Here is a 26,971-nt window from a genome sequence, read left to right on the forward strand (position 1 = left end):
TTTTTATACCACCCACCAAATATTTATTCCACTAACCATTTATTCCAGAGGAAATTTCCACTCTTATACCATTTGTGAAAAAAGTTATTTTCACTTTCGAACACGACAATTACCTTCGATCATCAGCTTTGAGAATCCTACGAAATTGATTTCTAAGAGATTTATTAGAGAATTGATACACGATAGCGAGTATCATAATATGTGAAAAATGAAAGTGAAGAACAAAAAATAGTGCTGTTAGAAGACAAGCGACAGCGAGAATCAGAACGAGTCAAAATAGAAAGTGAAGAAGAAAAAAATATTACAATGGAAGAACCACGCCGTCGTAATCTTCGAGGCCAACAAACTATGGCGCAAAAGCCAGTACAAACCTAATATAAAGATTCAGTAAACTGCATAAGTATTAATTAAAAGTCACTGGGACCTTTCACGTTTGTAAGTACGTTGTGAGAAGTCCTCAGCGTGGAGGCGCAAAACCCAGTACAAAACACAAGCTTCGCAGAGCTGCAAAAAAGAATAAAAAACAGCGATATTTCTCTTCTTAAGGACATAATGAAAATCATAACGAGGTCGTAACAACTCCACTGTTCTTCTTTACTTGGTTATAGTAATAAAGATGAAACAAAGTAAAAAAACAAAAAAAAAAAAAATACAGGTATGACACAAGATGTCAGACATATAGGTCACTTAATTATACTGATAATTTTTTAATTGCTTTATCTCCTATTCAGATTATGTTAAATAAATACTAATGTCTTCTTACGACTTTAATCCATTTAAAAAGCTGTTGCGGAAGAAATAAAACGAGTAAAAATAATGGGCATCTCTGTAACTTCATATCCCATATTAGAATCGTAGACCTCTTAATAAAACAAAAATCACAACTTTGATTCAACTTCTAATCCCTTAATAAAGCTTCGTAGTGATAAATTATTTACAAACATTGCTTTACAACAAACAGAAACTCAAAAATCATAGTAAGCCAGGAAGAGATCTTATAGGACCTTTTTCCTTATCAGCACTTAGAAACACTGAGCTCCTTTCAGGGTATGGATTCGATGAGGAGTATATCGGTGAAAAGTTCATACTATGGGATAAACTACCAGAAGCCATGGGTAGACCTGAGCCATTTACAAGCCTTTCTGGTGAAGGTCGAGCTATAGGATGAGCCATGTTTGACGGATGTCTTGAAGTTGCTGCAGTTGTATCAAAGAGCATGGGCATGCGGACAATACGCTGTGAAGCGTGAGCGATATTAGCAGCTTCTAATTCAGCAGCAAGCTGCCTTTTCCACTTGTTACGCCGATTTTGAAACCAAATCTTTACCTATAAGTGAAATTATACTTTATTGTATGAGATTTGTGTAGCATATTCTAACATTATCTAAAGTATTACGACAGTAATGAATAAAAATATGTAGAGATTTGCTTCGGAAGCTCAATTTTATACGTTGAAATAACAGTTTCATTATTTTATTAGGCTAGAAATTCGAGAGTACGTCCACTGTTTTGCTGTCCGTCCGTTTTGTTGTTTCTTGTTACTGTGTAACAACCGGAAGCTTTAAAGGAAGCTGAGATTATTCATACATATGGAAGATTATAAAATCTATTGATGTTGAAACATTACAGTACGAACACAACAGTCGAGGAAAATTCCTTCAACCCACGAACAAAGTAGGAAGAGCGCCAACATTTTGGCAAAGATCTTTTCTAAGCCATATTCTGCGATCAAGAGGGCTTGAAAATAACGAAATACTAAATTGGTTGATCCCATGACGAATTTTAAATTCGTAGGTTGTCGAATTTGTTTAATAATCCAAGTTGTTTTGTTCCTTTTAAAACGCAGATCTAATTTTCTAGCAAAAAGATTACTCTAAGTAGGAATGCTGGTAGTATTTTACTAAGCTTTATTAAGGTGATGTGGTAGCCTAGTGCTAAATTTTCAGGCTCTCTTGTCGTTGAATTTGTCAAAGGACAAAGCTTCAATTAGCAACCTCTCCAGGGGGCTTAGTTATCAAGATCAATCAAGAATTTGGGGGTTGACAAGTAAAAAAATGTTGACACTTGCTAATGAATGAGTGAAAGCACGTTTGTTTTTTACGAATGCATCACATCTTGACGGAAGAAAAAAAAGTACAAGAGAAGGAATTTTGAATGAACGGGTAATTTTATCAAATGAGCGAAATTTTAAACACAGGGATAATTTTTCGAGATGTAACCATCTAAGGAGGGAATCATCCTGAAGGGGCCTTAGCCAGAGAAGTGTTAATGCACAAACAACTACGAAGAATCATTGAAAGTCGAATTCAAAGTATTTTCTTTGGGTTGGGGAGCAGGGAATTATTTGGAAACTATAAATACTTAAACAACTTAGAGATTTTCGTTTGATGTCAAATTTGAAACCCCGTTTTTTCTCTGGCTTTACCAGTCACAATCGTTCTAAAATTTTTAATTTGAAAAGTTAAGCTTACAAAATAGTTCGTTAAGATTTTTAAGTTTGAAAAATAGAGTAGGGCATTAGCTGGAACACAATAAATCTATAAATATACCAAATGGATGGTAATTTTTGAGAAACCAGGAGCGTAGTATGCTATGGGGAAGGTGGGAACTACCCCTCCCAGACCTTGGTTCCCCAGACCCCAGTTTGCCCATCCCCCAGCTGAAATTTAGGTACTTCCAAAATCTTGCCAAAACTAAGATGAACCTGCATAATTTAAGCATCAACAGAAACAGATCAGGTTTTAGTACGTATTTTCCTTTACAGTACTATAAGTTACCTTTATATAGTACTATAAAGTACCTTCATAGTACTTTTAAAGAACTAAATAGTACCTTTATGATACCAAACGGCTTATATTTTAGTTTTTACTGTTATTTTCACTTGGCTTGGGAAACTTGGCTTCAACGTTGCCCCCTCCCCCCAGGATTTTGACGAAATTATGCCCCTGACGAAAACCCTACCATGGTCTTAGCCTAACCTTAATTTTGATGACAAGGACCGCTAAGAAATGTTTATTTGGGTACAACATAGAGTAATTTCATGCATATATATATAAATACACAATACGCAAATTGTTCGGTAAGGCTGGTCTTCCCTGGGAAAAATATTTCTCCTTCAGACCATCACGGTGGACTTGACCACTCTTCAAGTTGAGCCCCAATCTGTTCCTTTTTCTGCTCATATTTAGCACTTCAACTATCTTAGAATTTAACTAAGTAACGACTTAGCAATAACCATAAATGATTGTAAAAATCAAACAATAATATCCATTCGAGTTCAGTAAATCAAAGCCAATTTATGCTTGTGGGTTGTAATTGCTTGTGGGTTGTAATTGGAAACTTAATAGGGGTATATAAAGTGCACAATATCACAGCAACTTGTCTTTCACTTGCCGAAGTTTACTTAATACTAAGAAAAAAATAAAAATAAATGTAAAAGAAAACATACATAAAACGCCTAACTATGGTATAACTTTGACCTAATTGCTTCTAGGAGACAACAAAGAAATTCCCAAAGCGGCAAGATCAGTCAAATGATAATTCCTTTGAACTGATTTTCATTATTTTTCGAGCAGGTAGACTAAAATATTTTTAGGGACGGACCTTTCCTGTACTTAAATTAGATAATTCTGGTCCGATCAATAGAAAAAAACAAATTCATACTTCCTGATAATGTAAGTCTCATCAAAAGAGAGGCCCTCTATATCAGGCCCACATTGAAAAAATTAAATGGTTTTTCTAAGATATCCGGGAAATTTTGTGTCGGCTTTTAGTTTTCTCTCGTTTATTTAAGTCTATTATCTATGCATGTTCTACAATTTATATCAAGACCGCCAACATAATTCTAAAAATTTTGACTACACAAACTAAAAATGTTTATAATGGACGAGATAGGGCAAGTTTTTATCGTACCCCATCTCCTTAATGACAAGCTTGTGTATAATGAACAGATGATGCAAGTTCGAGTATGTCAAGTAAACCAAAATCGAATAGAGATTAACCACGGAAAGCCACAGAAAGAATCAATTTGCAATTTTGCTATGCGTATTATTCCCTCCCCACCGTCTTATCTATTTTTTTCGTCGATTATTTATTTAAACCTTTTTTTTTCAAATTGTTGCTCTGCCATTATATACGAATATATTGTGTTAACTATAAATAAATTATCTGGTTTAAGTACAGAGAGTCTAGAGGAAAATAAGATTCCCTCAAAATCAGGGAGCACTAATAGGGGGAGGGGGTAATTGCCCCCTTTAGATTTTACTACTCCTCTTGCCTAGATTTTGAAAATGCTCTTTCTTGGTATACTCATTAACAAAAACCAAATAAAAAATAAATTGCCCACCATCCCTTAGATTTTAAAAACTACTTTTTTATTTCTTAATTTAAAAAATTGTAAGTACCCCCCCCCCCTCCCCCAAAAAAATATGTGAATTGGCACCCATACTAAAGTAGGTTGGGCATCTTTTAGCAAAGTTTCAGTTCAAAGAAACAATTATACAAAAATTAAACTCCAAATGTTCCCCTCCCAGGGCACCTTCCAAGGGTCACAAGTTCCTTGTGATTTTCTAGTTGCTTTAAAAGCTAATAAGTAACTAATTATCACCTAAAGGATAGATGTCCATATTCAAACACCTTCACTTCTTGAGCTGTTTTTAGGTTATTCAAGCTGCATTGAAATTTGCTTGTTAAAAATAAGCTTACTCAGAACCATTGACCTTTATAAACGAAATTGAAGAGAATTACTGTGAAATAATTGTAAATTTACTTATAATCACTTATCAGTCATAATCCTATGATCATCTAATAATATTGTTTAACAAATATGGATTTATCATTTGAATCATATATGATTGTTTATCATTGGATGAAATATATTGTTCAATAAACATGACAACACTGTCTTCAAACATTCTCTACCATCATCATAAATAACTTCAAGGCATGCGTAATACCCAACCTATTTTTTTTGTTGCAGTATAGTCTAGGCCATTTGGATATCTGTATTAGCCTATATACCTTTTGTCCATGATTAAAATTGGTTATTTGAAAGAACTCTAAGCGCCATCGCGTTGCCTTATAAAACACAAGCTGAGTGTCCAAAAAAATTTCAACACCCATATAGATTTCTTTAGTGCATTGAAAAGATAAAAATAATATCAAAATATATCCATGCAAGTGGGTCAAAATTAGACTACAATATTTCTTATGCTCGACTTAAGTTTGTGAAAACAAATAAATCTGCCCATTGAAAAAGTCTTGAATTACCAACTTCTTTTAAAACAAGAAAACAGGTATTCGCTTCTAAAGAGTTCATTTTGTTTTTGTGTACCTTATCGTTCTTGGAACAATAGCTAAGTCATCCAATTTCTTTTCTTATCTCTAAATCTTTATTTCGCAATGTTCACAAGTCCAACATCGAGCATTTCGACGAACTATCAATTTTCCAGAATATGTGTTTGTTAAATCAATAGTAAAAATCGTTGAAAAATTATTAAACTAAGATAATGAAGAAGAAAAAAGAAATAAGCAGTAACATTAAAGCCTCCAATTTATAACTGTCCATTCGAAAGAACGTTCTAACAACAGAAGAAGTCTAATACCATTTTCTTCCAGTGTTTTAAGGGCGTGCACACGTGAACAATAAGGCTCATTTTTTAATAGAAAAAGCAACCTTCTTGCAAATATTTCACATTTGTAAGGCACGGATAAGCAACTAAACAAAAAATTGAAAGTGAGCTTGAAAAAGTGCCTTCGGATGAACTTATACGTCTATAGCAAGATTTTTCAGAAATCCACTAAATATTCACTTTTACTGAGCGGAACCATCAAATTTAAATTAGCCAGGGCATAAAAGCCTAAAATATGCGCTAGTCTATGAAGATATTAATTAAAAAAAAAAGAAAAGTTGTTTTAACTGAAAGTAACGAGCGACATTAAAACTTAAAACGAACAGAAATTATTCCGTATATGCAAGGGGCTGTCCCCTTATCAAAGCCCCGCTCTTTAAGCTAAAATTTTGTATTGTTTAATAAAGTAGAGTTGTGAGACAGAGTCAAACTTTAGCGTAAAGACCGGGGCGTTGAGGAGGCGTCAGGCCCTTTCATATACAGAATAATTTCTGTTTGTTTTAAGTTTTAAGGTTGCCCCTTACTTTTAATTCAAAAAAAATTTTTTTTTAATTTAATTTCCGAAAGTTTTTGAATTAATGCAGATTTTAAATTCGTTTCACCGTATATGAACAATTAAAACGAAATTTGCATATTAATTTTTTTTAACTAATAATAAGCTTACAATAACCTAAGTTTGATCTTTGTTCCAGTTATTCAAGAATGAATCGTCAATCACAAAGGCTGTTTAATTAGAATAAAAACCTCTTTTAAAAGTTAAAAAAACAAACTTTAGCGTAAGAGCGAGCTATTGAAGAGAGGCAACCGTCCTCAAATACATAATATTTTCTGTTCGTATTAAGTTTATTACCGCGTATTAAGCTGCTTGAGATAAAATTAAAGGCTAAGATTGGCCGAAAAATAACAAACCAATTATCATTTATATCGGCCATTATTTAACAAAATTCGAACTTTAGCGTAAAGAGCGAGGTATTGACGAGGGGATGAACTGCCTCATATAGGTAATATAATGGGGTTCACCCCCTCGTCAATACCTCACTCTTTACGCTAAAGTTTAAATTTTGTTCCAATTTTTCAAGAATGACCCTGAATCATAAAGGCCGTTTAATTAGAATAAATAGCTCTTTTGAAGTTACTCAAACTACTTTAGAGTAAAGAGTGAGGTATTTAGAAGGGGACGAACCCCCTCATATATGTAAAAATTTCTGTTCGTTTTAAGTTTCAATGTTACTCCTTACTTTCAATTGAAGAATAACTTGTTTTTTATTTAATTTCTGATTGTTTTTTCAAATAATTCTGGCAAATCCAGCGCCCCGTTCATGCAAATTCTCTTCCCCCATGGAAAATTCCTCGATGGAAAGATCTTCTGACGTAACCCCCCCGACACCCCTCCCCCCACCAGAAATGAAAAATCTGAAAACGTTTGTATACTTCCCAATAACCAATACTGTTATGTAAACAATGGGAAGTTCATAACTTGCAGCCCTTCCCCCTGGTACGGTGGGGGCTTAAGTCATCCTCAAAGACATTGCTGTTAGGTTTTTCGACTATTCTGAACAAAATTGCTATCTCAAAATTTTTATCAAGTGACTTTGGGAAAAAATGGGCGTGGGAGGGGGCCTAGTTGTCCTCCAATTTTTTTTGGTAATTTAAAAAGGGCACTAGAACTTTTAATTCTCGTTCGAATGAGCCCTCTTGTGACATTCGAGGACCACTTGGTCGATACGATCACCCCAGGGAAACAGAAAAAAACAACAACAAATAAACACAAATCCGTGATCTTTCTTCTGGCAAAAAAAATACAAAATTCACATTTTTGCAGATAGGAGCTTGAAACCTCTACAGTAGGGTTCTCTGATACGCTGAATTTAATTGCGTGATTTTCATTAAAATTCTCCTTTTTGTGGGTGTTTCTCCCTTTCTTCCCAAATGAGGCAAATTTGAAGGAAGAAAGTTTCATGGGGGAAGGGACATTGCTATGAAAGGGGCGCCGGACGAAATTTGCACTTTACTGAAAAAATATAAGTGTTTTTACTTTTATAACTTTAATAAATCAAATTACCATCAATATTAACATTTTGATTACTAAATTTCAGTATATGTATATTAAACAGACAATGCACATTCATTTGCATTTTTTCAGTAAAGTACAAATTTTGTTCTGGCCATGGGAAGGCATAGGGGTTTTGCACCCAACTTATGTTAATTTCTGCTCGTTTTGAGTTTGACTCGGTTAATTATTGTAATTTCTGTTCGTTTTGGGTTTCATTTATACATCGATGCTGATTTGTGGTAGATTCACGTTTGGTAGATTATTTGATTATATTTTTGCTCATTTTTTGTTAAATGGAGTTCTTTACTTTTCTTTGAAAAACTTATTTTGTGGAAAAAGTTTTTTTTTAATTAATTTCTGTTCGTGTTATATTGACATAGAATTTTCAGGGAAAAAGAAAATTGTACTTTAATCCTTTTCGTTTTTTAAGACTTTATAGCTTGGCCTGCTATGTGTATGCTGGAGAAAAATTTTCAGCAATTTTTAGCAGCATACACCCTTTAAAAATCTGGACAGAAAAAATACTGTCTAATTTAGTTTCATACCTCCTCTAGTTGACCTGAAATGGAAAACTTGATACCATTCGCAAAAAAATCTGTTTACTTTCTTTGATATCTTGGATATACTTACGCTATTTTTATTTGGTTAAATTTTAAGAGCAGAAGTAGCCCCAAAATCTGGAACATAATACCCTCAGTCGTTCTTGGGATACTGCTGAAATGCCTTATTGGGAATTAGCATTATCACAGTGCATTTTGATTTAATCTTAGGGCAGCATTTAGTTTTTAAACATAATGGGCAAATGGAGGGGTGGGCGTGGGAGGGTGAGAGTGGAAGGGTGATTAGTTGCTCTCCAATCACTTTCGACTATTAAAAAGGGCATCAGCCCTTTATATTTTCAATTGAATAATCGATCTACGTCTTCAAAAAGGTCACAGTGAAAATTTGAATTTTCAGTTTAATTCCCTTTACAGCCATTTGTAAATCGCAAAAACAAGCCAAGTCCTTGGATCCGGCGGTAACTGGATTTGATATGTTTTTGCTTTTTGTCTGTGGCCGCAAGATTTGACTTTTACTGGTTTGATTCATCACCTTGATCAGTGTTTAAAAAGCAAATAGAATTTCTGAAAGGAGAAAAGGATTAAACGATTAAACTAATAAAGTATTTTGCTAAATTTTGATTTTCTTGCATTTATTAGTTTAAAGGTTAATATTAAGGTATTTAAACAATGTTTAATTCTCTTCTTTTCATCTTGAGACTGGTAGCGTTGAATTGCTATTTTTTTGGTGTTTCATATAGTGCTTGGCAAGCCATTAGGAATGTCTGACCCTCTTGACTTAGGATGTTCAGCTACATCTTCTGTTATATCAGACCAGTATCATTACTATGAGTAAAAATCATAAGAGTATGGTTAACAAGCAACTGTCATCGTGGTCCCCTTAATGCCACTCTGGGAATAATCATGAGAGCAATTGTGCTTTTGAGAAAGCAGACTAAAGAGTTCCAAAAGGACTCAATATTGGTAGGGTCAATCAACGGTGTTGACTGTGAAGGTCAAGAATCAATATGTGTCCAATAAGGTCTGGTGACAAGGAAGCTAGATTTGGCTGATGATCAAATGTTAAAATTTTCCTGTGATAAGGATTACCCTGTCCCATGTCCACAAGGATTGCAGGAAAATCCTCCCAAGGGCTACCTGCCTGAGGGGTTTGTTTTTTTGATAATACACCCTCAGTAAAATTTGTTTTGTACGCAGATGACTTAGCCATTTGGACCGAGGGCACTTGTCCTCAAACTTGCAAACCCAAGCTTCAGGGAGCTATTGATAAACTGTCAATATGGCTTAATCCAAAAAGTCTGATTTTTTCTTTTCCAAAAACTACTGGCACAGTTTTCTATAGGAAAAGTGACCATAGGCAAGATTGTCGCTCAACCAGTTTCACTCTGTATAATCAGTTCATTCACTTTGACAGGAATGTAAAGTTCCTTGGAGTTTGGCTCGATAAGAAGTTAAATTGGAATGTTCAGATTTCATATCTGACTAATGCACTTGAAAAATGGCTGAATTTTATGCGTGCTGTTGCAGGGCAAAAGTGGGGTACCAGCCAAGATGGGCTTTGAAAACTACTCATTTCCATAATATATGGAAAGATTAAATATTGTCTTCCTGTGTACTTCTCAGCTTCAAGAGAGTACTTTCTAAAATAGAATAATAGTACATTAGAGTCAGAGACTTATCACTGGTGCTCTTAAAAGTACACCCACTGTAGCACTGTACAAGAAGGTGAATATCCCTTCTTTAGAAGAAAGGTTCTTGAAATTATCCTCTAATTACTTTATGAAAGTTAACAAAAATCATAACCACCCCGTTTTTCAAGGATTGTTCTGCAAATTTATCATTCTCATGTGAAAATTGGAAGAAATATAGTAGTCCACCCATTGTCAAGTTGAGCTCCTTACTGGATAGTATTGGTGTTCCTGAAAATCTTAATATTTTGTTGCAAGACTCAGACCTCCTCCAACCCTCCTAATAGTATTGATAATGTCATAGACACTAATATCCCTGGAATGGATTGTCCTAAGACTAAGATGAACACTCAAATCCTTCGTCAACTAACATTAGCTAAAATGACAGAATTTTGCAGTTGGAAAAAGATTTTTACTAATCGATTAGTTTCCAATGATGGAAGGGCTTCCATAGGTATTTTTTCTGAATGGAATGGTTCATCAATTGGGATTAGAGTTTCAGATGGATCCTCGATTTTCCATACGGAATGCCTTGCTCTCCAAAAAACTCTGGATGCCATGCTGGAAGCTGGATCAGGTTCCTTTGTTATCTTCTGTGATTCTAAAAGTGTTCTTTCTGATATCAAAAATAGGCAAGGAAATATTATTCCATTCGTTGCTCGTCTAGGGGAAAAGAATAAAAAAATCATATCTTCCCAGGCTCTTCAACTGAAAAGGGTTTGGGTTCCTTCTCACACAATAATTAAGGGAAACGAAATTGCTGATAGTCTTGCTAAACAGGCTATTCGTCACCCAATTGCTCAGAAGGTCACTCTCACTGTAAATAAATCCTCAAAGTTAATAACCTCTGCTGCAAATGTTTTTAGAATTAATAAAACCAGAATTGCAGCTACAAATACATATGTTTTGTCTTTTGCCGGGCAATGTATCCCCAATTCACATTATCCACCCAAATACAAAACCAAAAAATAGCGTATTCTCTCTACAAAAACAGGAGAAAAAGCTAGTTTTACGTTTATTTAAGTCTTTGTGGGCTCATTGGCCAAATTGGAGAATTGATTACACGGATGTTAAAGTGTACATTTAAGGTCATTTGGTTAAGAGAGTGTTGTGACAGAACTGAAAGATGCTTGATACTCTTAAAAGGCTTTAAAATAGTTTTCAACGCTACCTTTTTTCCAGGCAATATGGATCGCAGAACCAGGCGAAAACTTGATCTTTCGAAACCTTCTGATCTAAATGCAATTGACGAAATTCTGATGGAGAGTGACCTAGAGGAGGATCTTTCTTCTATAGAATCGATGATTTCTGAGTTTGTTCCTTCCAGTAGTAGCACCGACAAAGAAGACTCTGTTGCTCTTGTTCTCAATCACCCAAAGGTATACACAAGACTTCAGCCAGCTGAGGAAGCGGACTATGATGGCGAGACAACCCAGTCAGTTAGTGTTTTACAAACACAAGAGAGTCTTAGTGAAATTAATAATAATACAAGCCAACAAGAACAGAATGTCCCATCCCGTGGGTCAGGGAATGTTGTTGAAGACCCGGTGACAGATTCTTTGCCTGACCAAGACAGTGAAGTTACTGCGGAAGAAGCACATTCTGGACGAAAGCGTGTCCGAAGTGCGAATTACATGAGACGGAGAGAACGGACTGAAAGAAAATACAAAGGCGAAGAATATGTGAGTGCCAAAAATATTGTTCACCCTGCTAGAAAACAGAATGAAGCTTTTAGAAGTTGCAGGCTGAGCTGTTCTGAAAAACTTGGTAGTGAAACGAAACCCAGTCTGTTTGAATCGTACTGGGCTATAGGTGAAAAGAAACAGCAGCAGCAATTTCTTCTCAACTGCATGAACAGAACTCGACCGAAACGAACCAGGAAGAGAAAAGATGATAGTAACAAGGAGCGCTATGCCTGGTACTATTATGTGACTGTTGAATCGGACAAAGTTACAATATACAAGTCTTGTTTTATGTCTGTCTTTGCTCTAACCAAAGCAGAGCTTGCAACGGTTCAAGGAAAACAGGGGAAGTTCTCTATTATTAGCACTCCTGAGAGACGCCAAGCTTTCAACAGATCAGTCCCGGCTGACATTGAGCTCATAAAGCAGCACATTGAATCACTTCCTGCTTATAAATACCACTATGGAAGGTCACAAACTTCCAGGAAATATCTTTCTTCTAATCTTAGCCTTCAGAAGATGTACGATCCTTACAAAGATTTTGCTGCAGAAAAGGGGTTGCCAGCAAAATCTATTGCAATGTACAAGAAAGTTTTCTATCAAGAATACAATCTTGGATTTAAACCTCCTGTCAGGGACTCCTGTGGAACGTGTGAGAAGCTTAAGCAGCAGATTAATTGTGCTGATCCTGAAGATTCCAAAAGAGTCTTACAAGCTCAGCTTGAGGCCCATGAGACAACCTATAGATCGGCGTACGAGTCTAAACAGAAAGACAAAGAGTTTGTAAAGAGCGACCATTCCACTCAGTTGTGGGTTTTTGATCTTCAGCAGTGTCTTCCTATGCCCTTTGTACAGACTAAAATAGCTTTCTAAAAAAGGCAACTGTGTACCTACAACCTTACCATTCACGTAATAAGCAATTTGAAAGAGAGAAAGTCATACAATTACCTTTGGCATGAAGGAATGGGTGACAAGGGAGCCTCTGAGGTAGCCTCTTGTCTGATCAAGCTTCTGAAGGCACTGCCTTCAAGAATAACACAGCTAGTCTTGTAGTCAGACATATGGGATTCTCAGAATCAAAATATGTATATGAACTGAATGTTTTCATATTACATTTCTAAAATTGCTTCAGAGGATTTTGAATTGATAGATCAAAAGTTTCTCGAACCTGGACATACTCACCTCGAGTGCGACAGCGATCATGCCAGGATTGAGAAGGCCAAAAAGTATACAGACTTTGAAATCCGAGTTCCAGCTGACTGGACGAACTTAATACGTCTTGCGAGGGGAAAAATTCCCATGACCGCCACTGAGATGCCGAAGTCAGAAATGTTTGACTTTAACTAATTTTTCAGGAAAAGATGTGTCAAAAGGACAGTGGAGACCGAAAATCAGCCATTCTCTTGGTTAGCTGTCCGTTGGTTCAGGTACGAAAAATAATTTAGCATCATCAAGCTAAAAAATTGTCTAGATGAAGATGCACCGTTCAGAATAATGAATTTTATAAAAAGAGGATCCAACAAAATCTCATTTGCAGGTATGAAGACAAATTATCCCAATGGGAAGACGATTTCCAAAGCGAAATACGACGACTTGATGTCACTTCTGCTGTTTGTGCCTGAGGACTATCATGCCTTTTACTAAAATTTGCTTTATGACAATACAGCGGTGGACTACCTCGAAAATGAAAATGAAGAAGAATGAGCTAATATTCTCATGTTTTACAATTTTTTTTACCATTTCTTGCATAAACAAAGTTGACTTAGCTTGAATTTGCAATTTGTTTTTTTGAAAGATCTTGAGAAAATTAAATTTGCAAAAACCGATTAAGTCCATTATCTCAAAATATACTCCATTTTAGAGAAATCTAATGGCAAATTTCAATTCCTCGATGTTTTTTTTTGCATATATCATTTTTCCCCAGTAGTTTTCGTTCATAATCGGATTCAGGAGACGCTTTCAACCAGAAAAATCGCTCTCCTGTAAAATTTGGAAAATGTGACTTAGACAGTTTTTGCATAACGCTAGTGAAAAGGCGAATGGATTAAGAAAAAGAAATTGAAGCAAATAGTTTATACATCTAAGACTCTAAGTTGATCTTATTTTGTTTTTCCAAATGAACAGGTGAAGTAGAGGGTTAGTTGGTTAAGAGAGATAGGGATATTCTATAACAATATCAAAGATAATTATATCTTCAACATAAATGTGCAGCTCCTTTTAAGTGCTCGCCAGCGATGTCTGTCTGGGTCTATTGTCATAACGCTTAGAGATCCGTACCGTAAGTTAAAAATACAAACAAAATTCCCCGGCGGATCTAATCTGATGAATGGAACTGCAGTTTTGATTCCTGTATATGACGTTAGTCAAAAGTCGAAATTACGTCACTGAATGAAAAGTCAAAAGTCATGAAGTCGAAATTACGTCACTGAATTATGCTGATGATATCCTGTGTCAAAGAAGATCGTTTTCGTGGGTTGAGGAAAATTTTTCTCAACTGGCAATTGCGTTTTCATGAGATTAGTCTTTCGTTTAATGAAAGTAAAACGTTAGTCTGGTATCAAAAGGTCTTATCTCCATAATTGTAATTTTTCATAAGAGCAAATAAAAAACCTCACAACTTTTTTATTTCCCCTTCGATAACCATAAAACAAAAAAGGATTGAAATGTAAAATCAACGTATGTAAATCTGTTTTAGTTTTATAGTTAACAGAGGAGAAATAAAAATTTGTATTGCTTCTATTTCTTGTATTTATCTGAGCTTTTGATTGTGTCTAATTGAACTGATTCAATTAGAGCTTGAGATGATTCTTTCCATTTGCTTATGGCTTTTTGGCCTTTCATGTCCAAGGCTACACTTTTGGCATCATGTACTAATGGAGTTACCGCTGCTTGGAGATTCGACATGGCTCCACGTATCTTTTGAATGTACTGAGGATCTTCGGAGTTTTCAGTCTCTTGCGCCTGTTAGCTAGCCTTGCCATGATGGATATTCCTTCGACCAAATTTAAGGCTTGCTTACCGTTGATAGAATCTTCACACATATTAGACTAAGCTTTTATCGCTTCCTCAGATTGTTTCATAAAAGCGGCCACATCATTGGCTTCATCACAGAGTTCTCTCAGTCGATGTAGGCATTCGGCATACTGACGTCGGAGATTTTCAAAGTGCTCGTCGGCAGCCTTCTCTTTCATTTTCCCTCTTTTTTCTTTCTTCATTATTAATATGTTTTTTAACTCTGTAATTTTTTTAAATTTTAGAATCTGTTTGTTAACAGATGTTTCAAAATAAGAAATAAATGTCATTCATTTATTCATTCATTTATTCATTCATTTATTCATTCCATTTGTGCACCAATTAACTAGTGGCTACCATACAAGGGATTTTAATTCAAAAAATATTTCACTCAAGGGGTGTATTTTGATTTTAGATTGTCGATTAAAAGAAAATTTTGCAAAAAATGTTTTTGTTACTGAGAACTTTCAAGGAAAAGGATCGAGATTTTTCAATATGCCTCTAATTAAAAAAAAAAATAATCCCTATAAGGTGTTTCCAAGGACTTGCATTTTCCTTTTTAATAAGAAATCCAGACAATTTGTCTGGATTACTTCAGGGCAATAATAGACCCTGAAGCCCCCCCTGTCTGGAAGACCACAAATAGACCCAGTGTATTCAATATTTGGAAAATAAAATTTATTTGGCAATTTTGGGTCCTCCCATGTCCTAGAATCAGGTCAGTGCTTAAATCCAATGTGCTCTTCAGACAACAATATCAAACTGTTCGTGGTAACCCGGCTCAATGGTAACCGAAACTGTAGAAAACGTAATTTTGATACCAATAGATACATTAAAAGAATCAAATTTTAATGCTGATTTCAAATATAAAAGTTTCATTAAGTTTAGTCCTACCTATAAAAATTACGCGCCTGAGAAAATTTGCCTGCGCCTGAGCCTGATTTTCGAAAAAAGGGGGAAAGACCCCCTAAAAGTTATAGAACCTTAATGAAAATCACACCATCTTATTCAGCGTATTAGAGAAACCTACTGCGGAGGTTTCAAGCTCCTATCTACAAAAATGTGGAATTTTGCATTTTTTGCCAGAAGAAAGATCACAGATGCGTGTTTATTTGTTTGTTTATTTGGTTTTTTTTTTCCCAGAGGTGATCGTATTGACCCAGTGGTCCTAGAATATGGTGGGAGGGCTCATTCGAACGAAAATTAAAATTTCTAGTACTCTTTTTAAGTGAACAAAAAAATGGAGGGCAACTAGGCCCCCTTCCACGTTCATTTTTCCCAAAGTCACCCGATCGAAATTTTGAGATAGCCATTTTGTTCAAAATGGTCGAAAATATGATAACTATGTCTTTGAGGATGACTTAATCCCCAGAGTCCCCAGGGGAAGGGCTGTAAGTTATGAACTTTACCCAATGTTTACATACAGTACTGGTTATGGGGAAGTATACAGACGTTTTCAGAGGGGATTTTTTCTGCTAGTGGAGGGGGGGAGTGGGTCGGGGGTTATGTCGGAGGATCTTACTACGAAGGAAGTTTTCACGGGAGAAGGGACATTGCTATTAAGGGGGCGCCGGATTTCCCAGCATTATTTAAATAAAGATCAGAAATTATATATAAAAAAACAAGTTTTTTAACTGAAAGTAAGGAGCAACATCAAAACTTAAAACGACAGAAAATATTACGTATACGATTGGGTTCATCCCCTAGTCAATACCTCGCTCTTTAAGCCAAAGATTATTTAGTACTTTCATGAGAGCTATTTATTCTAATTAACGGCATTTGTGATTAAGAGGTCATTTTTAAAGAATTGGAACAAAATTCGAACTTTAGCTTAAAGAGCAAGGAATTGACTAAGGGCCGAACCCTCTAATATACGTATTAAAAATATAAGAATATAAAGGTTCGTTACGTAAGTTAATTCGTAAGTTACGTATATTTAATACTAATAAAAACGTTCGTAAATAAAATTAAACAGGTTTCGAGAAAGCCATTTAACCAAATAAAAGTAAAATTAATATTCAATTTTTTTTTTATTATTCATGTACGGTGAGCCAAAATCAAAACCTGAATTAATTGAAAAAAGTTCAAAAATTAAATAGAAAAAAAAGTTTTTTTAACTGAAAGTAAGGAACGACGTTAAAACTTATAATGAACAGAAAATATTCCGTATATGAAAGGGGCTGTCCCCTCCTGAACGCCTCGCTCTTTACGCTAAAGTTTGACTTTCTCACAACTCTATTTTTGTTTTAAACAATGAAAAACTTTAGCGTAAAGAGCGAGGCGTTGAGGAGGGGACAGCCCCTTTCATATACGGAATAATTTCTGTTCGTTTTAAGTTTCAACCTCGTTCCTTACTTTCAGTTAAAAAAACTTGGTTTTTTTAATTTAATTTTTACTTAAAGTGAAATTGAAGTAAAAAGAATTGTAGAATTGCAAAGTTGCAAATAGAGAATTGAAGTAAAGAAAATGGAAAGAAAAATTGCAAAATTTTTATGATAATTATTTTGTGAAATTCAAAAAGCAGAAATTCAGATTTGACTGAATTTATTTAAAAAGTAGGTATTTATAAATATTAAAAAAAAACTTGCCTGTGTTTCAGTGAGACTTAGAGATGCAGCCAATCCAGCTCTCTCTGAGCTCGATAAGTATCTTTTGACGTCAAAAGTTGATTCGAGTTGGAAAACTTGACTCCGAGAAAATACTGTTCTCGTCTTTTTCTTCCTCTTACAAAGTGATTCATCGTCTAAGTTGCGTCTGTCACAAGCATCTTCTTTATCACTGCAGACGGACAAATCATCACTTTCATCAGCTGAAGAATGTGGTCTTTTCTCTCCTGTCGGGGATACTCTGATAGGAGAGATGGGTGAACTTGTGCCATTTAAACGATCACCTAAAACGATTAGTAAAATAAAACAGTCTTAGGCATGAGAAAAGCTTAGCTGCAGACATAAATCTGAATTACCATCGGCTTGGGAATTCTGCTTTCAGAATGTGTCCTATGATCACAAATAGACAAAAAATAAGAAAAACCCAAATATACTGGAGTAGTATCTCCACTTATTCTTTCAACTTTTGTTATTTTTTTTATTCTTCTTTTTTATACAATGTCCTTAATTTGATTTTTAGCTTTTCACGAGGCTTTAAAGAAACTTGAAAGAAACAAAAAAAGTCATGCACCATGAAATAGTCTGTGTCGATCGCAATAACTAGCATAAGAAAGCAACATAAGAAAGTGACTCCTGTTAGGCAAATGGACTATACAGACTACCAAAAAATTATAATAAATAGAACCGACATCATGACGTAAAGCAAAACCTATAATTTGACCAAATCTGAAGAATTCTTTTCAAAACTATTCAAATTTTTGATTGAGCTAGTAGCATTTTCCTTTTTAAGACCTGTCCTTATATATTCATTTTAAAACAAATTAACACTGAAAACAAAGAGGTTAAACAGATTAAAGTTGCCTAGGACAGAAATTCCACCAAGAGACTTGGGCACGTTTATGGTTTCTGGTCTATATCCGACTGATACGAACTAAGCTTTAAATAACCTACAAAATAAAATGTAAGGTTTCCATCGTGAATTTCGCAAGTGAAACCTTTTCTAAACGTTTAAAGTGTTTTTCTTACAAAATTCCATATAACAATTAATTTCATAGTTGAAATATAAGGTACTAAAATTTTAATCCGGTTCAAACCTTTGTTTTCTTTTTATATAAACACATTTACACAACTTTCAAACAAAATGGCACAAACCAGATAGTGTAGTAAGGATCTTTGTAGTATAGCTACCGAAACCTATATTATATAAATATATTATGTAAATATATATATATATATATATATATATATATATATATATATATATATATATATATATATATATATATATATATATATATATATATATATATATATATATATATATATATATATATATATATATATATATATATATATATATATATATATATATATATATATATATATATATATATATATATATATATATATATATATATATATATATATATATATATATCTGCATTACACAATTTTCAGTTATAGGTACCAAATATGGTTGGTTAAGGAGCCTATGGGTACGGAATGATAAATTCTGATAATTGTTAGATCGAAACTTGGAGGGCTCAAAATGCCAGAAGAAAATGAATTTTTAACGATTGCATCCATAAGTTTTATTTATTTCCTCTGCTTTTTAATCTATTGACGAATTTAAGGCCAATCCCAAAAGTTGACCCTCCCCCCCCCAAAAAAAAAAAAATTGTAGTGTGTACCTGTCACCACAAGTGCTTCGAGTTCTCTCTTGAAAAGTCTGGGCAAAGGTCCCTCTATTACAAGTGGATTTTTGATGTTTCAAAAGAAGTATTGGTAGAAAAGTCAAAATATTTTTTGCAGGTGTTCTTGACTGTGTTTCCAGAACCAAATGAAACGTTTTTCTCGTCAACTTTAATACATGGAATTGGGTGTCGTCTCCCATTTTTGACATACTCGCAACCCCCTTGATTATTGATATCAAACATTTTTCAACAAAACGCAGCAAAATCTATTGCGCCCTTATCTTTCAACACAAAGAGGGCAGTTTTTTTATTTTTATTAAATTTTTTTTATTTCTAGGAATGAAATAGGATATGTCTGATCAGAAATTTAGGATTTGTGTTGCTTGTATTCCCTTGCCTGCTCTTGACACGCTGATGTAACCTCACAAGCACAATTGCTGAATAAGAGAAAATGAACTAAAAAAGTGTTCCCAGTTCAGAAAACTTGCCGTGCACCTCAGTCACACTTACCGTAGCATAACTCTAGGATAAAGAGTGAGGGGCTAAGAAGATAGCGGCCCACCTTGTATACAGGATAATTTCCGTTCCTCTTAAAATAAAATGTCACTCTACTTTCTTTTGATATTTTTTTTTAATTAAATGTGATCCAAGTGCTGAAATTTGAGCTTTATGAGCTTGAGCTATATTTTTTTCACATACAAATTAAGAATACTGTGATATTTTATGGATTTTATTAACTATAAATTTTCTTGAATTTATTATATTCGCAGCATCAATATTAGTAGAACATGAAATATGGTTTTTAATGCTGATTTTTTTTTAAATCTTGTGACATTTAACTATACGTCGGTAGATATAGAAGCAATTATCAATAGATGTCTTTTTTTAAGTTCTACCGATCCAAATCGACATATTTTCAACCAGTAACATAAACCGAGACTGATCTTTCCTGAAACCCTTATCTCTTAAGATATTATTAAGTTTAAAAACAGCAGAAAAAATTTGACTAAAAGAAGACAAATCTCATAATTTAGCATAATTTTACAATCGAAGGAATTACAAGAAATAAATAAAATTGGAATGAAGAGTTTGTGATTGGTCTGAATTATTTGCGAGTCATTCTTAATAGCGTCGGCAGATGACCAGTCTTGCTAAATACAAGTCTTGATGGCCTATCTTGCTGGTAAGTTGTTACTTACCGTAATTGGTACTGTATAAATTCCTAAAGAGGCCAGCGGATAATAAAAGCTATCAGAAAAAAATAAGCTTTTTCAGCTAATTAATTGTTTTAAAATGTTTCTTTATATTTCATTATTTCACTTTTCCTTATTACTTATAGTCTCTTTTATACAAGTTATAACTGCTTAGGCAGTCTCACAAAGCCATTAAAAATAATAATAATAAAGCACAACAGTTACAGTATAACAGTACAAAAGTACAGTATAGTTAACCTACCTTCTTGGAAAGATGGTGAAAACGTCCTCTCTGGGGGCCCGTCCCTTTGTCGATGATTATTCCATAAGTTTGCTAAACCATGCAATCCATACCATGATTTGTCAGATGAGGCGTACTCTGGAATCGGGTGGTGCATTTGAGCAGCCGAATGGAGTATTTCAGGGTTGTAAAACTGGGAAAGAAGATGAGGACGAAAGAAACCCAGTGCGTTGAGATGACTCATCAGACCCATTCTAAAATATGTTTTACTTTTATTTTAAAGCAGCAAGGCATCTCAAGTAAGGCTCCTGTACGTCTAAATTTTTAACTCAGTTTCAAAGATGATAGCAAGGGTAAGCAATTGCTCTCCAGGCAAATTATTCAAAAAACTAGTCGAAAATCACTTTCCGGACAAATATTGTGATAATGAGCTTTTCATCCAGGCCAGTGAAACTTACCGAGTTTACGAAGATTTAATATATGAACTAACTTCTGAAGTATTTCCTAACTCAACTCTACAATTTTCTTTAAAGGCATCAAAGTTCTGTCCGGAGCGCAACGGTTTTTCTAAAATTATACTGTTTAGTATTGCTACAAAGCCAGGTGAAATCATGGGTGAAATCACAATATTCAAGGTGAGTACATATAAGCTGAGTAATTTGCAAAAAGGAAACACAAATTCAAAATAACTTAATAATTTAATTATCCGTTTCGAAGTGCTGCAATATTTTGAAAGATCTGCACAATATTGCAATCTAAGTAAATAGTAATATGGCTTCAATGTCATAATTATATTTTTTTTTTCACTAGGTCGCTTTGTATGGAACGAATTATCGTAGAAACTTTTGAGGGGACTCATTCGCTTAGAAATTGAAAGATCTAATACCTTCTTCAGAGTTGAAGATAATTGGATGGCATCCAGTCCTCCTTCCACGCCATTCTTAGCTGCCCTCCCCCAGTCTCGACCCCCTCAAAACACTCGACCAAAATTTTGAGATAGCTATTTTGTTCAAAATAGTTGAAAGATCCAAAAGTTATTCCTGCAGAGATGACGTAGCCCCCATAGCCCCTGGCACAAGGGCAGTAAATTATGCAAGTTGCTCATTGTTTACATGTAGGTTTAATAATTGGAAAACGGGAGAATGTTCATCCTTGGTACTTCCAAAAATGCCAAGGGTAATAAGGTGAAACCTCATGGAATATAGATAGGGATGCTGAGCTAAACCAAAGATGCTATTTTTATCATAGCTTCAAAAGGGGCGCATCTTCTGCACCTCAAGAACAGCTAATGGCTTTGAATTTAAACTTACAGGGAATGTTGATGGGGATGTTGAACTAAATAAATAAGTAATATTTACATCAAGGTGGTCAAAAGGGCGTAACTACAATATCTTAGGAAAATATAAGAGTTTTTATTTGAAACTTTCAAGGAATACATAGAAATGTTGAACTAAATGAAAATACACCCTATGCAGCAAGTTGTCAAAAAGGGCTTGTCTGGGATATCTGAAGAGTGGCTAAGGGTATTAAATTGAAACATTTGGGTGATGTTGAAATCAGCACTACCAGTATCTAGACTTTCAAAAAGGTATATCTGCTATATCTCAGGCACCGCTAAGGTTACAAACTTACAGATTATGGGACCAATCTGAAATTTCGATGGGATATTGAGCGGGAGATCAAGTAAATTTTAAATTTCGCTACAGGGTGACCAAGAGGAGATTATCAAAGACAATGAATGTTAGGAGAAAAAGGTAGCAGTATTTATTCGTAGTGCGATTCTCTTTGTATGTATTTTTCCCTTCTTTATGTTGATCTGCTTAAAAATTGAGGCAATGAAGATACCTCAATTAATGTTTCAGAACCATGGGAACTTCTACAGGAAAATTATTCTTGATGTTCTATTTTTTCTTCTTCTTTTTCTCATTACTATTATTATTATTATTATTATTATTATTATTATCATTATTATCATTATTATTATTATTATTATTATTATTATTATTATTATTATTATTATTATTATTATTATTATTATTATTATTATTATTATTATTATTATTATTATTATTATTTTCATTCTTATTATTATTAGTATTTTTATTTTCATTCTTTAAACAACAAATCACAACTCTTTTTAATAGATTAATCCAAAATGCCTTTATCTAAGCAAACAAGGTGTTAAACAAACTATAACACAACAAGATTCTTATAATAATGTGGTCGATCAACACTTTATATTTACAGGCTATTGAAAACACAAAATATTTCGAACTTTCTCTCTTTTACGTTAGAACCTATAGCGTTATAAAACCCGAAATTATTTTGTCTTCAAGAATGAATATCCCTATATTTAATAGTCAGTCAACTTTTATTAGTCCTATTTCAGTTATCTTGGATATAGATTTTCTTTCGTTTTTCTTGTTAATGTTATGACAAATAATAGACCCTTCTCAAAATAAAAATTGTTTTCAGTAAAGCAAAATTAAAGCTCAGATCTTTAAAAGCCTTAGAGACGTCAGCCCAACTCTTATTTTTGGTAAATTCCGTTCGATTCAGGTTTGACTTCAGGATTATTCATTGTTGGTTTTGGTCATTCATTCACTGATAGTGATTTCTGTTTGTTTTAAGTTTTAATAATTATTTTACTCTATTTATTTTCTTCTTTGGTTAATGTTGCTCTTTACTGTTCATTGAAAAACTTCTTTTTGAAACTGGCAATTGTTCAAAAACCAGCCATAGTGGCTTATGGCTTTTCAGTGGCTGAAAAGGGGTTTTGAACCTATTTATATTGATGAAGTTTTATTTCCTGGCAAGCTGAAGTGTACCAGGTCACTAATTGAAGTAGATGTTTTACATTTTTTGGTAGTTTCGTTAAATATTTAGTCCAGTAGGTACTTGTAAAGTCTCTTGAGGTCTGGAATAAGTTTAGTTTTCGTTCACAGATGAAATTTTCCCATTAGCATGACCTTGGAAACAGTCCCTTGTTCATTCTTACCCAAAATCAGTTTAAAAATTTTTTTTCCACAAAACAAGTTTTTCAAAGAAAAGTAAAAAGACAAAAATTAACAGAAATTAAGCCAAATAATCTTCCAAAGATAAGACTGCCACAAATCACTATCAGTAAATAAATGAAACTGAAAACGAAAAAATTTTACGATAAATAGCCGAGTAAAACTCAAAATGAGCAAAACTTAACATGAGCAGGGCAGATAACTCCCATGCCTTCTCAAGACCATAATATAGTTTGCACTTTACTGAAAAAATAAAATGACCGTGAATTTCAGTTTAATTGGCATATAAGGATATTTATTCCTTAAGTTTTTAATATTTTTTTTTATTTATTAAAGTAAAAAAGTGAAAACATTTAAATACATTCTATCTGGCTAGTTCAAAATCCCCCAAAACTTACCCTTAAAGGTCTGACTGAATAATCTAAAATGTTCTTCAGATTTTGCTTTGTCTAATTTTTGAAAGTCCATATGCTCATAGTTTGTTTTGACTTTGTTCAACATCCGCCTAAATATTCCTTAAAAGTTTCACCTTAATGCTCTTTGATTGCGTAGTAGCAATAGTTGTACCAGCATTAGTTGCAGTATGCGCATAGCACCTTTGGTTTCTTCAACATCCCCATCAACAAACGCTGAAAGTTTCACCTTAATACCATCAACGTTCCTGAAGTATTTCTGATGCGTTCACTTGACAACCTGTGTGGGCATAGTGTGTTTCGAATAATTGCCATACAGTTTCTATGCATCTCAAAGTTTTTGCCTTAATACCCTTAGTTTTAATAGCATTAGTAATAGTAGTAGCAGTAGAATTAATAGTAGCAGCCTAAGCTTTAGTTGCAGTAGTGGTAATAGAAGTAGTAATGATTGTAACGGTTGTAGTAGTATGAGTAGAAGCAGTAGCATTAAGATGCAAATATTTTCTTCTGGTTAGTTCAACATCCCTCACAACAAGCACTGTTAGTTTCAACTTCACACACGAAGCTGTTCCTAAGATATTGCTGTTACACTCTTTGGCAACCTGCATACATACAGCGTTTGTGATTCAGTTCACCTCCCCCCCCCAAAAAAAAACCCTGAAAATGTCACCTTTATACCCTTAGGCATAGTTGCAATAGTAGTCACAGTAGTAATATTGACATTACTAGTAATAGTATTGAATAGCGGTAGTACTACTAGCAGCAGTAGTATTAACATATTGTCTTTTGGTCAGTAGAACATCCCTCTCATCAAGTACTGGAAATTTCAACTTAATAAGATTAATATACTCAGTTATTACTGTGTTACATCGTTTTGACAATCCGTATACACAATATGTTTTGATTTAGTTCAACACTCCCCTCAACATTCTCTGAAAGGCTCATCTGAATGCTCTTTGTCTTCTTAGAAAGTAAAGTTCAATCATGCATACCTTTCTCAATAATATATACTACGTGTAAACAATGAACGAATTGCCTAGTTTACAGCCCTTGTCCCAATGACTGTGAGGAGGTTGACGATCCCGAATGACGTAATTGCTGGACCTTTCAACAATGTTGAACAAAATAGCTCTCTTAAAAATTTTTTTCGGATGTGTTTTGGGTTATGGTAGCTTGGGGGGGGGGGCTGATTGCCCTCCATTCACTTTTGACTCTCAAAAAGGGCACTGAAACTTCGGACTTCCAATCAAATAAGCTCCATCCGATCCAGAGTTTATATGACCATCCGTTCCATAAAAAAAAACTTTTATGCCCCGGGGCATAGCTTACAACCCTTGCCCAAGGGCTCTGGGGGATTGTGTCCACCCTAAATACATTGTTGTATGATTTTTGGACTATTTGTTAAAAAAATAGCTATCTCACAATTCCAATTGAATGCGTTTTGGGAAAAGAGTATGTTAGGGGGGAGGGGCTAGTTGCCCTCTATCATGTATGATTCTTGAAAGGAAACTAGAGCTGCGCATTAACAATCAAATGAGCCTCTTCTAAAGTTCACATGACCACCCCTTCCATAAAAACCTTATATGCTCCTGGGGCATAACTTACAACCCTTACCTCCAGACTCAGGGGTTTTGTCAAACCCAAAAGGCCTTGTCATACGAACTTTGGACGATTTTTGAACAAATAACTATCTCTAAATCTCTATAGGATGCATTTGGGGAAAATACGACAAGGAGGGGGTGGGGGGTGAGGCTGCCCTCGATTACATTGACTCTTGAAAAGGGCACAGGAACTTCTGATTTTGCAATCCAATGAGCCCCCCAGGAGTTAACACTACCACCCTTTCCATAAGAACCCTATATGCCCTCGGGGCATAGCTCACAACCCTTGCACTGAGGGCCGTGGGGGGTTGTCATCCTCAAAGACATAATTTCTGGACCTTGCAGCTACGCTAAACAAAATGGTCCTCTCAAATTTCTGATAAGATGCGTTTTTGGAATTTATGGGCAGGGGTGGGGGGGGGTTGCCCTCCAGTCACTTTTGATTATTAAAAAGGCACTAGCCCTTTCAATTAAAAATCGAATGAGCCTTTTTCTAAGTTTCTACGACAACAACTGGCCATCTCAATTTCCATCAGATACATTTCGGGAAAACATGAGGTGTGGGGAAGAGGTATCCACCCTCCGATCACTTTGAATCTTAAACAGGGCACTAGAACTTCTGACTACCAAATCAATGAGCCCCCTCTGAAGTTTATACGACCACCCTTTCTATAAAAAAATTATAAGCTACCAGGGCATAACTTACAACCCATGTCCTCAGGGTTGTGAGGGGGGGAGGCTGTCATCCAAGACATACTTTCCGGACCCTGACAAAAAGGGTTAAATGAAAATTTCGACTTGATGTGTTTGGGGGAAATTGTGGGCGTGGGTTGCCCTCCATTCACTTTCAACAATTAAAAAGGGCACTAGCCCTTTAAATTTTCAATTGAAAGTGCCCTTTTCGAAGCTTCTATGACAATTCCTTCAATACGAAGTGTCCTGATCTAAAAAAAAAAAATCAAGAAAAAATAAAATATGTAATACATTATGTCCACATGGCTCTTTACATAGGCAGCGCTATTGTCCTGATCATGTTATTTGTCTCCTAAGCTCCAGGACTTATTATTATTTTAATAAGTTTGCTCTGAGGGCAGGACTTAACGGCCACTTCTTGCATTCGAATCTTTCGTCCATGCCACTAATGCAATGGTTTCAGAAAAGAAGCATTTTTTCCCACTTTCAAAACGTGGTCTAAGGGTAAGCTAGGATCGCAGCATTAGTTTGGAGTTTGGCCGGAAAGAAAGGCATTTACTCCCTAGATTCCCTCCACTAGATTTAAAGAAAAATTATATTTTGGGCAATTTCATTGGAAAATGCCTTTTTTAGTTTTTTTTTAATAAAACAGAAATTAAAAAATTCACAAAATTGGCCATCCCGCTAAAAAATAAAAGTAAATTTAAAATTTATTTTTAAGAAAAATAAGTTTTCCCCAAACTCTTCTTTTTTCTGAATTGCCGCCGCTACATAGGCCGTCTAATGTAGGCTAGTTATATTCATGAATTCTGTGCTTGTAATTCGCATGTTTTATTGAAATTTCTCCCTTCAATGCACATATGAAGGGAAATTTACTTTCGCCATCCACCCC

The 26,971-nt window shown here is 34.7% G+C and overlaps 1 protein-coding gene across 1 annotated transcript in view; it reads right to left on the minus strand.

Annotated features, from left to right (window-relative positions):
* Positions 1–783: 783 nt before the first annotated feature.
* The window catches only part of LOC148950825 (uncharacterized), a 37,969-nt gene continuing 11,781 nt past the window's right edge, over positions 784–26,971 (minus strand). Inside the window, exons 2-4 of the mRNA XM_089090026.1 lie at positions 20,380–20,612; positions 17,213–17,514; positions 784–1,326 (exon numbers count right to left, since the gene is read on the minus strand). Of these exons, the coding sequence (XP_088946152.1) occupies positions 973–1,326; positions 17,213–17,514; positions 20,380–20,612 (889 nt within the window). The 3' untranslated portion in view covers positions 784–972. The remainder of the gene's footprint in view (positions 1,327–17,212; positions 17,515–20,379; positions 20,613–26,971) is intronic.

This window comes from Artemia sp. Qi Xiang Cuo, chromosome 6 (genome assembly GCF_049724085.1).
Source record: "Artemia sp. Qi Xiang Cuo chromosome 6, ASM4972408v1, whole genome shotgun sequence".
In the NCBI taxonomy this organism is placed as follows: Eukaryota; Metazoa; Arthropoda; class Branchiopoda; order Anostraca; family Artemiidae; genus Artemia; species Artemia sp. Qi Xiang Cuo.